Source organism: Aplysia californica, unplaced genomic scaffold, assembly GCF_000002075.1.
Source record: "Aplysia californica isolate F4 #8 unplaced genomic scaffold, AplCal3.0 scaffold00034, whole genome shotgun sequence".
Classification (NCBI taxonomy): Eukaryota; Metazoa; Mollusca; class Gastropoda; order Aplysiida; family Aplysiidae; genus Aplysia; species Aplysia californica.
In genome coordinates this window covers 94019-110097 of record NW_004797304.1, presented here as the reverse complement: position 1 = coordinate 110097, position 16079 = coordinate 94019, and the positions used below count along the sequence as shown (strand labels likewise).

Here is a 16079-nt window from a genome sequence, read left to right as displayed (position 1 = left end):
AAACTCCATTCAAGTGTACACACAAAATTCTGTCTAAGCCCTGCGACATCAGTACAGTAATGCAAGCTTGTCTGGGGGGGGGGGGGGGGGGGGGGGGATTCTGGATTTTCATCTTCTTTGATGCATCTGTGCACCGTAGTCCTAGGTAATCTTAAGGCATGTATTGTCCTTTTTGGTAGAAAAGAGGAGATGGCCTTGATCAGCTTCTTTGGAGAATAGTACAGTAGTTTGAGAGCAACATTTTTGGGGAGTTTGTAAATTAATTAATCTAACCATGGTGAGTGATGAAAAATGCGATAGCAAATTGAAACGCCCGCAATTCCAAAAGCTGTAAATATATGAGAGAAATGTTACTCATTGTATATATCACAATCAGTCAATGTAAATAAACACACCGTCACCCACTACCTGCTGGACTGACAACAGCTAAAGCCCATTAAAAGGGTGTGCCCGTCTTGAGACCATCTGAACACGGTCTCAAGATGATCTCAAGATGATCTTGAGATCACACAAGACTAAAATCCGGACTGCACAGTTAACAATCCCAAGCAACTGTGAGATCGCTGAATTCAGAACGATCCTGAAAAGTATCTGTCGAATTGCAGATCGTGGTGCTCGACGCAAAAAAATAAAAGGATGCCAAAGTCAAAATTTTGCAAATCTGACTTCAAAATCTTTCATCAGCGTCAAGTTCTAGCGGCATTTGATACTAAGCACTGCTATCTAACGTTTGATGAAGTAATGCTAATAAATTATTCTTTGCGTGAGCCAGCTGGCTTGAGAGATCTAGACTACATCTTGCGAGGTGATTATGGAAAATAAATCTAAAGACTATTGCAATCGAATTCTAAGACAGTGCGCATACAACAATTTAGTTGAATATGTGCACATTTTTACAAGAATGTTTGTCAGAATAGCCTATAATCTTAAGATGTGCGTTTAAAAAGGGAGTATAATAACGTTCAACGCAGAAAAGGTTTGGAACTCAAGACATTTACACACCAAAAGACTAAGGTATTATTAAGAGCGTTTGTTCCTCAGAGACGAGGACTCGTCCATACGTAAATAAGTTTTATTGTCCGTAGAGTACAATGCCAGCTGCGTGTAAGTGAATTTCTCCTGCTAAAGAAACCCACTGTTTGCACCATAATTATTTTTCTTTAGAGAAATACTCAAAAACCAGGGTCGGTTCTTCCACAGTGCACGGTCGTGCGTCGCGCATAGCTGCCCAAACTTTTTTAATGTTCTATTCTGTAAAGCACTCACAAAAAGAAAATAAAAGAAACCCGCAACAAGCACTAGCCAATCTTTTATTAATTCAAGGCCCTTGTTGGCGCCTTAACAGCAATCACTGTGCCTATAGCGCCGTAAAACATCTATTACGCCGTACCAAAATCCACGCGCTTTAAGATATGTCGTTTAGCAGTGGTAGTCTGACCTACTATAAATCGCTCTTTGGGGTGACCCAAGCGATGACGACGCTCGCAGCGAGTTTGGCGGTACATAATCAATTCTATTTGTGAAAGTCCTCACTTTGGCCGCCTGAAACTTCCGAACCACTTAACTTTCGAATTTGACAAAATTATCGGTGGTTCAGAACCATTTAAAGGGTGCACAGTTTTATTGAGGAGCCTGCAGTCACTGTAGTTTAATTTTCAGTTTTTCCTTTATTTCGTTTAGATCTATTCCTGGGAAAGTCCGTCTTCTAAAACGCCATTGTAAACAAGTAATGTTTCCGTTCTCTAACCGTGCGCACTAATTCTGCACCTTTGAATTTCTGGTGTTTACAACCACGAAAGCGGAATAGAGAATCGATCTACACATCTACTATATATTTGGCAACTTGGAAACGCAATATGTGTCACTTTTCCCTTGAAACTACGACAGCTGCAGAGTTGGAAGTTGGCAAGTACCTGGAAACAGATTTATAAATCCCCATGACGGAGCTCGATTATTGATTTATTCATTTCCTGAATTTACAAAAAATATATTTGACAAAAAGTTGCCGTCCTTCTTCGGCCTTTGTGATTATTCCACTGACAAACGAAACACATCTGTTTAACTATCCCCCATAGCGGAAGTGCTGGAAGCGATCTTTCGCGAGGCTCATTTTGTTTTGAGAGTATAGATATAGACCTTCTAATTTTTTGCATCTCTCAAGATTTATTGCTCCATTCCAGTAGAGTGTAAATATAGTGGGCCAATGACTTTCAGTCGATGTTAATGCACCGAATGTTCCTTTCTTCGAAAGGGGGCCCAGCTAGTATTAATATAAGACGGCACTTCTCAAATGTGCTCTTGTCGAAACAAAGCCCACAGTATGCAGGCAGTTTAAAAATAAACGCAATCCCAGGTTGTACACCCAAGACTGAAGTTGTTGGTCTTGGTGTACACTATGTGCCCATAAAATGAGAGCCCCGGAGCAATAGAGCGGAGTGCCCACGTGAATTGTGATTAGTTCATTGTCTTGCCACTATTTTAAAATTTAGATCTTTCCCGAGACGTGCTGAATCAGGCCGGAGATGACTACTTTTTTGTCTCCGATCAAGCCTAGTCAACGCTAAGTAGGTCACGCCAGTAAAGGGCTTATGGCTCGCCGGCTCGTTTACAGAGCGACAATAGGAACAGACGAAAGACTGGTGTGTGCTCCTATACGAAAATACCCCCCTCCCCCCAAAAAGAAACAACAAAAACAAAAAACCTTTTACATGGTATTACATAGATGTTTTATCTCCCTATTTTCCTTTCAACAACAATATAATGTTCAGGTTTAATGAAAACACAATAACAAACAGATGAAGCGAAACAAGATTACAAGTTAACTCCAGTCAACGAGAAAGTTAGAAAAATCCATGAATTAATCTTTACATTGGCTCTAAAACAGCGGTATGTGACAGTAATCAGATCCTGGTTCTAAATAAAACAGTGACAAACAAATGATCATGGAGTGAGACAAGGCTACAATAACTAACAGTAAAAAGGAAGCAGGAACATTATAAATAATCAAGTTCTTGCTTTAAATAACACAGAGACAAATAGATGAAGCACGACAAGACTACCATTTTATAATACCAGTGACAAGGAAGTAAGAAAATTAAATGCAGGTCTTGTTTTTCAAAATAACACAGCAACAAACAGAAAAGCATGAAGTGACACAAGACTACAATAACAATAACAATAACAAGAAAGAAGGAGGGTATGCACAGTGACAAACAGACAGGGGCGAAGGCTGACTTGTTTGACAGGGTAATCAAAGTGAAACGGGACCAGATATGGCCTGGGGATATCGCACAAGAACCTTGCTCGAGGCGGCGACTCAGAGTTGTGAATGAAAACAAATCCGGAATTCATTATTGTATGTTCAACCGCCAAAATAATCGGGAAAGTATCTCATTAAATATCAATTCCAATTAAAATTATTTAACTTTAGATGTGAATACACAAACACAAAGCAAAGAAGCAGAGATGTCAGTACTAGATCTATATGTTATAGATCTACCAGGGAATCTAACTCTTTGGTAGAACATGACAATTATCATTTTTTAAATTTCACATTTGGCTGTTTTTTGTCTAGCCTTTCGCGGCCACGAGCCTGTGTCATAATCGAGGTCACGATCTGATTATAGGGCAGTAAAAAGTCGAGGGAAAAAAACAAGCTCTCGCAGCAGTGAGAGATTATTAGGAGTTAGTTCCCCTCACATCTGTGAGGTAGACTCGACCAGTGTAATAGTTAGCTTACCTAATCAGAGCTTGAGACTGATTATAACTGTGGCCCGAAAGGGGTGAACAGGGTATATGTGGCAATGAAACAGTTTAGACTGCTATGCACATGTTCCCTTCAACTATGTTGGTAGACACATCCAGTCTCACTTTAAGCTTACTTAATCAAAGCTTGTGACTGCTTATGGAGTGGCCCAAGAGGGGAAAACAGGCTATTTCTGTGGCAATGAAACCGTTTAGAATGTTAGGCATACTGTTCATTGTTGATTATGAACGTCTTTTTACATTTAATTTATGAAGTTTACGTTTATGGGGGAATTTGACTGCGACAATGTTTCAAAATTAGGAAGGGAAGCAGTGATTATTTGATTACATAGACGCTTCGCCTCTGCAAATAGATTAAGTAAAACAAGAGTACAACAACAATAACAATAATAAGGAAGTAAGAACATTAAGAATAACCAAGTTCTTGTTCCAAATATTAGACGAAGCAAGACAAGACTAACATTTTATAACACCAATAACAAGGAAGTAAAAACGTTAAAATCAGGTTCTTTTTTTAAACAAGAGTAAGACAGCGACAAACAGAACATCATGAAGTGAGACAAGACTGCAATAACAATTTTTTTTTTTAAAGGAAGTAGGAGGAACATTTTATGATAATCAGGTTCTGGTTCTAAATACAGTGACAAACAGGTTAAAAATAGTGAGACAAAACAACAGTAACAATTTACAAAGGAGGAGGAACATTAATTAAAGTCACAATCAATGAATAATCAGATTCTGATTCTACACAGCAACAAACTGATGAAGTAAGACAATATTACAACTACAATAACAAAGAAGAAGGACCTGAATATTTCATAATAACCAGGTTCTGGTTCTAAATAACAGTCACAGTAACAAGCAGCAGAAGAAAGACAAAAGAATACTCAATAAAAAGAAAGTAGGAAAATTCATTTTTATAAAATGGGTTCTGGGTCTTAATAATTTAATAATATAGCAATAACAAATGAAAAGATGTTGAAAGACAAGAATCGGCCTACATGAAGCAGCACAGTTTGTACCTACTATACTAGGGTCGTTCAAAAAGTTTTGCCTCCTCTCCTATATCGTCTAAACTATTCAAGATATCTTCATGAAATTTGTACACAATTTACTTTCAATATGTATAACATCATGGAAGCTAAGGTACATTGTCGCCGAGAAAATGGCGTCCAGCTAACATATGAATGTGCGCTTAAAGCAAAGAGCTGTTATTGAGTGCCTTACTGCAGAGGGAGCTGCACCTATTGATTTTCATAGGCGAATGAAGCTTGTCTATGGTGAAGCATGTGTAGATGTAAGTACTATTCGAAGATGAGCAAATGAGTTCGCTTAAACCAGTCCAGCAGAAACAGATTTGCATGACCAAGCTCGATGTGGTCTTCCCAACTCTGCCACTGATGTTCAACACCAGGAGAGAGTGGATGAGATCAACCAAGCAAACCGGCGGATCAAAGTAAGAGATGTCAGTGAAATGATAGGGATTTCTGTAGGCAGTGCTCCGTATATTATCCATGATGTGTTGGGTTACAGGAAAGTGTGTGCACGGTGGGTTCCCCATATGTTGTCACCCGAGCTTAAAATGAACCGAAGTCAAGTTAGTGATGAACTCCTGGCTCGTTATACTGATGAAGGTGAAGCTTTCTTACGCCGTATAGTCACAGGAGACAAGACTTATGTACACCATTATGACCCGGAGAGCAAAAGACAATCGAAAGAATACAGGCACACTGGCTCACCTAGCCCCAAGAAGTTCAAAGTTGTTTCATCTGTAAAGAAAGTGCTCATGACAGTGTTTTGGGACGGCGATGGTCTGATTCATATGGAATTTTTGGAACAGGGTTCCATTATCAACTCTGAACGATACATTGAGACCCTGACAAAACTTAGAGCACGGCTGTCGCGAGTTAAGCCCGAAAAAAATGCAATTTCGCACCACGACAACGCCCGTCCACACTCGAGTTGACAAACTCAAGATGCCATGAAAAGTCTCAGGTTTCAAGAGCCCTTACCGCACCCATCATACAGTCCAGACCTTGCTCCATCTGACTTTTATCTTTTTCCTAAGTTGAAGGAGTACCTCAAAGGAAAACGTTATGTGGATGACTATGAAATTCAAGATGTGCGTCGCTGGTTCAGAGGAAAACCACATGAATATTTCGCCGACAGCATGGGACAACTTATTCGACGTTGGCGGATCTGCAAAGACAAAGAAGGCAAATGTGTTGAAAAGTGAAGGTACTGTCATGTAGCAGACATCCTAAGCTTTCATTGGTGTATAACTTTTGTATGTAGCATCAGTAATAAAGAAATTATGAACTTGGAGGCAAAACTTTTTGAACGACCCTCGTAGATCTACCAGTCCACTAGATGGTCTTCCACTGAACCAGTCTGACAATAATATTACTCCACATGACAGTCTACCAGAATCGCAATACCTAACACTTTCCACAATCAAATTCTAAACATTTTCCAGTCACAATACTTAATGTTTTCCTTCTGTGTTTATACAGGCTTGGGAGTGTCATTGGCTGTTGTTTTTCAATGTAGTAAGAGTTTTAACAAGGCGCTCACAACTGCATAAAAGGTATGAGTGCACGAAACACAAGTTGGTTGCATTCACACCAGTTCACAGCACAGCTTGGTTTTGGTCAATGGTCAGATAAAATTGTTAAAATTTTTACGGTAAAAATTTCAATCTTAAAAATTATTTTGAATTTAGAATCTTGTTCTACACTCCAGATATAATTTAAATCATATTTTTATATTTTTACATGTTATTGTTAGAAGGAGGATTCTGTTGGGATCAACGGCGTAGAATATAGTTTTTCAATCAAAATGTCTGATTCGGAAAAGCAAAGTAAATGTTTGCAGTGATTACAAGCCAACAACAGAAAACTTTCTTCCCATCTTGACATTCTTGAAGGCCATTTCACTTGCAACTCCAACCTATGTACTGACTTAGCTCAAGTGCATGGCTCAAGGCATCTTTACACAACAGTATAACAGTCTTGCCCCAACTCTGTGACCGTGAACTTCAGCTAGGTGAACGTAGAGTTACAGTCCGGACAACACCAAATGGACAACTTTTTGACCTCATTACGCCGAATCTAAGTGGCGAACCTCTCTGATTTTGTTTGCATGTGCCTCAGAATTCTAAAACACCGTTAAGAAATCCCGACATTCGTGCACTTGCAACAAAGTATGAGATCCTCACCAACCCAAAGATATTAGAATTATACACCATCCCATTTACTATGCCCTTGGGTGTCTTCAACCTGCTATAGCTTTACTGTGCACGCCCAGTTTTTAGACCCACGAGCCGCCCCTGCTCAAAACTATACCGGCTGCAGCAAATTCACTTTTGGTGGGAGCCATTTTGATAATGTATTGCACTGTAAAAGTGAGGGAACAAATGAGATCGCTCACGGATCCGATCGTGTAACCTTCCCGAGAAGATCTTGAGACTGTCTTGAGATTAGGAACTGCGTGTTGAGTGGGGGGGGGGGGGGGGGGGGCCTTAAGTCTTGCTGAAAGTTTTCATTGTTGTTGTTTCTGGTTTTCCTGGGGGGGGGGGGTCTGGTCTCTTTACTCATTTTTCGGGGGAGGGGCTTGTTGTTGTTGTTTTTGTAAACATTCCTTTCTGAGTTCGCTACTGGAGTTGGCTGCAGGTTCAGGAAATCTCTTACACTTCTACACAGATACCGTCGTCAACAGCTGGGTTTATCTTAATGTGTTAAACACTTTTGTTTACACAGAGAGACGAAGTCTTGTGACTGCAGTAATAAATGTTAACTTCTACAGAGTATGCCAAATGAGGAAGACAGTGTGCAACGGTAAAAAAACTGAAATGTGTCAGACGAGGAAGGCAAAGTAAAATTAACAATACATGGGTCGCCACCACTCGGAGATCGAGTGCCGCAAGTTCATGCTCACGTCCTTTGTAAAAGGCTTAATACGAGGTGCCCACTACGGATGGGATCGGCCGATTTTGCAAATAGATCTAGTCCATTCTCCTCCTTCCCAATCCTCCTCCCGTTCTTGTCTATCCTGCTGACGTCGTCGTTGTAGCGATCGTCTACTTCATTTTCGTCCTCGTCCTTACCCTAGTCCTTGTCCTCCCCGTTATTATCATCATCATCATCTTCATCACCATCACCGTCATCATAGTTGTAAGTATGAAACAGAAATTGTGCGGAGACAAGATATTTCAGAAATATGATTACATTAGAAAAAAAGTTCCACTTTACACCATGCTCGGTAACAAAAAAGCAACCATCATCATCAGCAGCAGCAGCTACTGCTGCAGCAACAGCTGCTGCAGCAACACCCACAGCAGCAGCAGCCGCAGCAACAGCATCAGCATCCCCATCACTACCCATTCACAAAACTCTAACCATACTCCCTTGCCTTCTACTGTTCTTAGCTCGTCGCAGGCACAGAGACCCGGACGCCGAAGAGGACCAGTCTGAGCGACGACAAGACAACGATGAGGTCATCAGTGTTGACATGAGTGTTCAGACAGACGATTCCTCCCAGACGGAGAAAAGAAGGAGAAGAGGCAGATGGAGAAGAGGAGGACTGAGCGAGTACCGTCCAGGAGAAACTGATACTTGGGACGAGAGCGATTATTACGACGACGAAGATGAAGAAGAGGATAATGGAGAAGACTACACTGGAGAGGACTATGAAGGCGGAATAAGGGAGAGAAGGAAGAAACGAGAAAGTGAAGATAAAGAAAAGGGGAAAGAGGGATTAGAGCGAGCAAGTTCTGGCAAGTTTACTGAAATCAACTACGATCTCACCCCAAAGTGAGTGTACAGATATAATGCTTCTCTTTGTTTTGTTGTGTTTATTTCTTTATAGTTCTCTTTCTTATTCAAGGACTTGCAGCGTAATCAAAACCCTAAAACCTAAATCCCACAAGGTTCTCCTTCTCATGTTCAGCTTACTTTTACCAGCATCACGGAAATAATTTCCAACCACCAACTTTAAACTGACAAGCTGGCTGGACCTGTCTGTCTAAACAGCAAAACAAACCATCAACCTGGAGAGCAGAAGAAAACTGCTTTTGAAATGTAATAATAGAATTTAAAATGGATAGGCAGCCATGTGTGGCTTTCCAATTTGTTTCACTCTGTTGAAAAGAGAACATTCTCTTTCCCAGACAACAGCAAAAAATAGTTGAACTTATTTTATTGATAAATTATTCAGTTACGTGTTTACTTTTGTACCTACTTGTTCACTATTGCGTCTTTAGTGTGAGTGTGTCTGTAACTCTACTAATTGAATTCCTGTACGTCATCTGTCTCCTTTTGCAGCATGTTCCGATCAGAGACGGGCGGAAGTGAATGGTCGGACGACGTGCCTCCCCTGATCAACGCTCCGTAAGTGAATAATTTATTTTTTTAAAATACTATAACTTGGTAATACCACCAACCGCACTTATAACCGGGTTTTGCCAGTTTACGAAAAGGAACGCCTACATAAACATAGAATTTATTCCTCTACACCGCCATCGGCCATCGGCCATCGGCTAACTGTCTGAGCTGTCCGGTCCCTATAAACTAGGTAAGTTTACCCCGTTATCCCGCCAGCAAACCAGCTGCCAGAGGTACGCTCTACACGCAGTGAACAGCATCCATCCGTTGCCTGCTCCCATACCAGCTCGGCCCGAAGGCTTAGGCCGGTCCCAGAGTGGCTCTGTAGGTCTGACCTGTAGCTCGCCTAGCGCACGCCGTCTGCGTGTCAGCACAGCCGCACTGTGCGTTGGCTCCTGTGTCTCAGCCTCTCCCAGTTTTGCAGCTGCGCGTATAGGCTAACTCGCTGGACTGGCGATAGAATCTAGTTTACTTTGGTTACTATGGTTTCAATGCAAGGCTATAATAGAACCTCTCTGGCGGTAGATCTAAATCTATGTCTAGCCTAGGCCTACTAGAATTAATTAATTTTAGCCCAAATATATATATTAATGAATAAACCTGTGTCAAGATCTAGATCTAGAATCTAGATTTTGTTGTGCACCCAACCAAGAGTGTGCAGTTCGGAAAGTAGATCTAGATCTAGTGGTTGGCTAATGATCAAAGGGCGACTCTTGACTAGGCTGTGAATTGGCGGAGACACACGACAACTTGATTCATACTATCATATCAACAGTAGATTTAGATATACTTAAGCTTCTGTGCTTGTTTCAATGGCTTCTTTTTCGGTGTACCTGTACAATTGCGGTCCCGTTTAATGTTCACATGACGGCCATTGTCATGTGGAAGTGATTCTAGATCAAGATCAATATTCGAGACGTGGTCTAGATCTATATCTCTAGTTCTAGATAGATTAGCTAAGATAATCTATCTCTAGATCTAGATATCTAAATTCTAGATCTAGATTAGATATATAATTTTAATTCAGTTTGGATCTAGAATTCTAAATTTAGATCTAGATCTAGATCTAAATAAGAAGCAGGTAAAAATTACGACAGAGGTACTAGAGTCTTTTAAATCTAGATCTAGATCTACGGACATTTCACACCAGATATTTGGAATTTTTGATCAAGTCGAGATAGATTCTGGGGTGAACACTTTAAATCTAGATCTAGTTCTAAAGTATGTGTAAATTATTATATATATATATATATATAATCGTGGCCTTTCTAGGGACATCCATCTGCATCTCAATCTAGATCTAGGCCTAGCCTAGAATCTAGAGAATCACACAGGCCTAGATCTAGATCTAGCATACGACGAACAGTCGAAACTAGGTCAACCTCTCAATTCGAAGTTTCAATGTATGATAAAGTGCATTTCTTGGTGATTTTGTGGTCAAGTGTTGATGCTAGCATCAATATTTAATACTAAAGCACCTAATAATACTTACTTCTTGCTGATTTAATTATCTGTGAAGAGTTTTAGTCGAAAATAAACACGAAGCGAATCTGCGTGCGACTTGTCCGCCATGTTTTACAACGTTGTTGAATAGCACGTCTGACGCGTTTGGCAGCTCAGCGGACAACAGACAGACAATACAGCAACGCTGCTCAGGATCACGATAATGTATTCGTTCATTTGCACGGTGCAAGATAGGCGAGCCTCAGGTCAGACCTACAGAGCCACTCTGGGACTGGCCTACCCCATTGACTTCAAGCTGCCCGGTGCCCGCAAGGCTTTTATTTTGTGACAACTTATGCTCAATTCTACATGACCGGTCTGAGTCGTCCCGAGGACTGACGGGCATCTGGAAAAGAAAACTGCATGCCAACAGGGACCTTAACACATGTAGCCCAGCTTCTTATTGGGCAGGAATTTACGTAAAGTTCAGCTGGATTTGAATATTTTTTAAATATATTTTTTTTAAACAACCTACTATAAAGGGGGGATCTCATGGCCTTAGAGGTTAAGGTAATAACCCCTCTCCTTCAATAGGTCCCGGGTTCGAATGCGAATAGTGAAATAAAATTATTTTCTCATTTCACGTTCTTTCCTGCTCTCTAATGTTCTGTTGTCTGCTTTCGTCTCCGCGTTCTGCCCCAATCCCCTGATCTCCTTTGCCCCCTTTCTTTGGGCTCCTGACCCTTTCTGCCGCCTTTTTTCTGCTACTCCTTTGCTACTTCTTTCTGCTGTCTTTCAGCCACACCCCTGATCTTCTGGTAGGAAAAATCTACAGCTAGCCTTCTTGAACAAGGACAAAAAATCTCGGAGGTCCCGTATGCAAGTTGCGCACGTTTAAGATCCCTTGGTGGTCCAAATCGAAAAGAGTAGGTTTCGGCCGCCACGAGGACAAAATTCAAAATTTCCTACCAACTGAAAATGTTTAATATGTTCCGCGCGCTCATATGACCTTATGCAGTTGAGAGCGCATTATTCAAACACTACAAAAAAGAACCTGTGTAAGACGGCCACTCATTGCCAACGAGAAAAGTGGCCGTATAAGTCAGATGGCCGTCTTAGGCAGGATTGGTCAAAAAGAAGAAAACAAACCATTCCCTTCTGAGGCCCCAACCGAAGGTAGTCGCATCGTTGTTGTTTTTGATGGTTTGTTTTTTGTTAGCTTTTTTTATTTTGTTGCTGATTTTATGCAAGGGTAACAATAAAACGATATATGTCAGACCGAGTGCATGTTAAAATAAACACATGTGTCGCCACCACTAGGAGAAAGAGCGACGGTTCTGTCGCAACTTCATGTTGACGACCATTGTAACTTAACTGCAGATTGTGTAAACAGTGACCACTCATCTCACTTACGATTTGTGTATGAGTTGTGGGTGGGGCTTATGGGTTATGACCAACTCTATGGTTATGACAGATCACACGCTTACCTCACCAGCATCTACCTTCGCAACACGATCGGTTGGACGGACTAGATCTACCAAACAACAACGGCATAATTTGTGACAAATGGGCGTGAGATGAGAGAGGTGGCCGTCTAAGACAGGTGTTATTGTTGGTGTGATAGGGTTTTGGTAATAAAATATGGTGGCCGTGGCCGCCTTGGGCAGGTGACCGTTTTATATAGTGAAATTGTATAGAAAAAACCCAAGGGGGGAAATGAAAAGTGGCCGTTTGTACATGTGGCCTTACTATACAGGTGACCGTCATGGCAGGTTCAACTGTGCGTATATATTATGATAAATATAAATGAGAGATATATAGATAGATATATATATATATATATATATATATATATATATATATATATATATATGTATATATATATATGTATATATTATTTATTATATTATTTATATATATATATATGTGTTTATATATATATATATATATATATATATATATATATATATATATATATATATTTATATATATATATATGTATGTATTATTTATTATATTATTTATGTATATGTGTGTTTATTTATATATATATATACTTACTTACTTTACTTTTTTACTTTTTTCTTCCGCTTGTACCCTGGGGTGTCGCGAGGAGACACAGGTGTCTGTCTGCAGCAAGTCGTGTGGCCTGTAGGAGGGACATCCCATGATCTTTTAGGGTGTCTGCCACAGATTCACTCCATCGTCGCCTTGGTCTTCCTCTGGCTCTCCATCCAGAATATTTAATGTTGTATGCTCTCAGAGCTGGATGGTTTGAGGGCATCCGCGTGAGGTGTCCGAACCACTTGACCTTTTGTTTTTCAATGTGTGGTAGGACTGGTGTTGCTCCCACGGTGTCCCTTATGACTTCATTTTTAATTTTGTCTCTTCTTGTTTTGTTGACCGCTCTTCTTAAGCATTTCATCTCGCATGTGACCAGTTTCCTCTCTAGGGCTTTTGTTAGAGTCCATGTCTGGCACTGATATGTGAGCGTTGGAAGGAAAATGGCGTTGATGAGCTTCGCCTTGGTGCTCATGGGGATATTGGGATGTTTCAGGAGAGGGCCCAGTTGGTAGCTGACTGCGTTGGCTCTCTGGCATCTAGTCTCTATCTCTCGATCTAATTTTCCATTTTCTGTGAAAATGCTGCCCAAGTATTTGAATTCTCTGCTTTGTTTTAGTTGGGATCCATTGATGTTGATATCCACTTTACCTGGTCTCCTGCTAATTGTCATGACTTCGATCTTGCTTATACTGATCTTCATGTCATATTTTTCGCAGCTCGCATTTAGTTGGTTTATATGCTCCTGTAGCTGAGTCTTGTTGTTAATCATTGCCAGGTCATCTGCAAACATGAGTTTGTTGAGTGCCTCTGGGTCTGGATTGGCCTCTTTTGTTATCTGGTCCATGTAGATCACGAAGAGCAGAGGGGAGAGATTGCAGCCCTGTCTCACTCCGGATGTTACTGGAAACCAGTCCGATTTTCCACTGGTAGTTCGGACAGCGCTTCTGCTGTTGGCATAGATAGCCCTGATGTTGTCTAGCAGTTGTCCCTTGATGTCGTACTGCTCTAAGATCTTCCATAGCTTGTTTCTATTTACTCGATCAAAGGCTTTTTCTTGATCCACAAATACGAGGTGGAGAACTTTGTCGTATTCCAAAGCCCTCTCACACGGTTGTCGGAGTGCGAAGATTGCATCAGTGCACCCTCTTCCTTTTCTAAAGCCAAATTGGGCGTCACTGAGAAGATGTTCGGTTTTTGCGCGAGTACGTCGCTCTAGGATTTTTGCATACATTTTCCCCACATGGCTGAGAAGAGATATGCCTCTATAGGTGTTGCAGTCTTTCTTGCTGCCCTTTTTCTTCCATATTGGCACCACTATTGCATTTTGCCAGTCTGCTGGCACTTTTCTTTTTTTCCATGCTTTTTGGAAGATGATTGTATATATGTTACAGTCAAACCCGGAAACTAGTCATTCTCAGGAAATGCCTGAAAATTCAGTCATTCCCAAGTAATTCCTGTTTTGATCGGGCATTTCCAGGAATGCCTAAAAACTTAAGACATTCTTGGAGAATGACTGAAAATGAAAGTCTCAGATTTCCAGCTTTGCCTGGTTGTCATTTTGACCACTAGGCAAACCATTTGACTATCACTCAGTGCCCTTTGCATTGTCACAGTTATGATTTGAATGCGGTGTTGATTTAACTGTGTTGAGCGAAAGTGAGGAGTAGCGAAAGTTACACACCTGTAACCTGTCATTAGATATTCACTTTATAGTTAAGCTTAAATAAGGTTGAAAATCCTTGTGAAGAAACCTTTACAAGAAGGCTTTTTGAAAAATATGAAAAAACCCAAACTACCTATTACCCAAGACAAAATATCAGGAAATTATACATCAGTTGCAGTCGACTTTGGGTGTAGCCAGAAAAACAGCTCGACAGTACAGGCTTCAAGCCAGGTCAGTTTTAGCTATTGTTTTTAACTGCTGCTCATCACGTCGACGAAATCACTGACATTGCTGCTCTTCATGTCGACGAAATCACAGACGTTGTCCAAGCCACATACTTTACTGCTGCTAACTGAGAATTACAATAGCTAAGGCTAGTTTCAATAAAATGAGCCCAAAGCTGAAGAATAGAAACATCTCAATGAACACCAAAATGAAAGTTCAGAAATGCTGTGTTTGGTCAACCCTTCTATATGGCTGTGAATGCTGGACAATTTAGAGAAAATAAAATAGAAGCAACAGAAATGTGGTTTCTTAGGAGACTGCTAAGAGTATGATGGAAGGAAAAGAAATCAAATGAGGTAGTGCTTGATGAAGTCCACATGGGACGCTCAATGTTAAAAACAATCAGGAAACGACAAATGCAGTTTTTGGGACACCTGAATAGACATAAGGGTCTTGAACATCTAGCTCTCACTGGCAAAATTGAGGGCAAGCGAGGCACGGGTAGGCCCAGAACAACATATTTAGGGAACCTAAACAAACGGGTAACAAGGAAAGATCAGGGAAACGTACCTTTTTTAGAGCATCCGAGCAAAGAAATGAATGGAGAACCATAATCGCCGATGTCTGTCTCAGATCTGGCGCTGGATGATGATGATGGACGGGCAAGCCATAAATCTGAATTATCCTCCTGTCGACCAAGTTGATGACAATGGCACTGTTGAAAAAGTGGCACTTCTTGATGCTAGACAAGCTCAAATAAACTTTCGTAGAGAGCAGAGTAGCAAATTCCAGATGGAACAAGCAGAACGGATGATAAAAAGAAATAGAATAGAACTCTCTCCAGGCCAGAAAGGTAACAATGTTGCCATTCCCATTCCTCTTGTTGATTGGGGCCGTGGCGACCCATGAAAAATTCTGGCTGTTGTTTTGGACAGAAGGGACAACATACTACACGCTAATTGCCAAGCCAAACATGGAATCTTGAAAGGGACATACAGCAGGAACAAATTTGAACTTTGCCTTGAAAAATTACTTCTGATGAGAGATGTTAACAGCACCACACATGCTTGTTTAAGAGAAGCGGTTGTATATGGCTCTCAGTGTGGCGGTCAGGATTACATTAAATGCAACTGTTCAGGGTCAAAGAAATGCCAAACAAAACACATGCAAATGCTTCAAAGCAAAGCTCAAATGTAATAGTCGATGCCACCAAAGTCTCAACTGCAAAAACAAATGAGCTAAGGTAAATGAACGTTCTTTATTTAATTATCACTTTTTATTATTATATTTGTTTTTATTAAACGGGATGAATAAATTACCGCATGCATCCCCTGTCATTTACTTTACATCTGTCATTCCGCCATTTTGCTTTTTTCCGATGGTAGTCATTCCTAGGAAATGCCTGACTGCCTATTTCATTCATTCTCTGAAAATGACTAATATTTTTAGGCATTCCTGGAAATGCGTGATCAAAACAGGAATTGCTTGGGAATGTTTCTGGGTTTGACTGTAACACACACACACACACACACACACAC

The 16079-nt window shown here is 40.7% G+C and overlaps 1 protein-coding gene across 1 annotated transcript in view; it reads left to right on the top strand.

The window, feature by feature from the left end:
* LOC101857227 overlaps window positions 1-16079 on the top strand; it is an 84973-nt gene that overhangs the window by 5475 nt on the left and 63419 nt on the right. The window contains exons 3-4 of the mRNA XM_013091344.2: window positions 8192-8576; window positions 9087-9152. Coding sequence (XP_012946798.1) covers window positions 8192-8576; window positions 9087-9152 — 451 coding nt within the window. The remainder of the gene's footprint in view (window positions 1-8191; window positions 8577-9086; window positions 9153-16079) is intronic.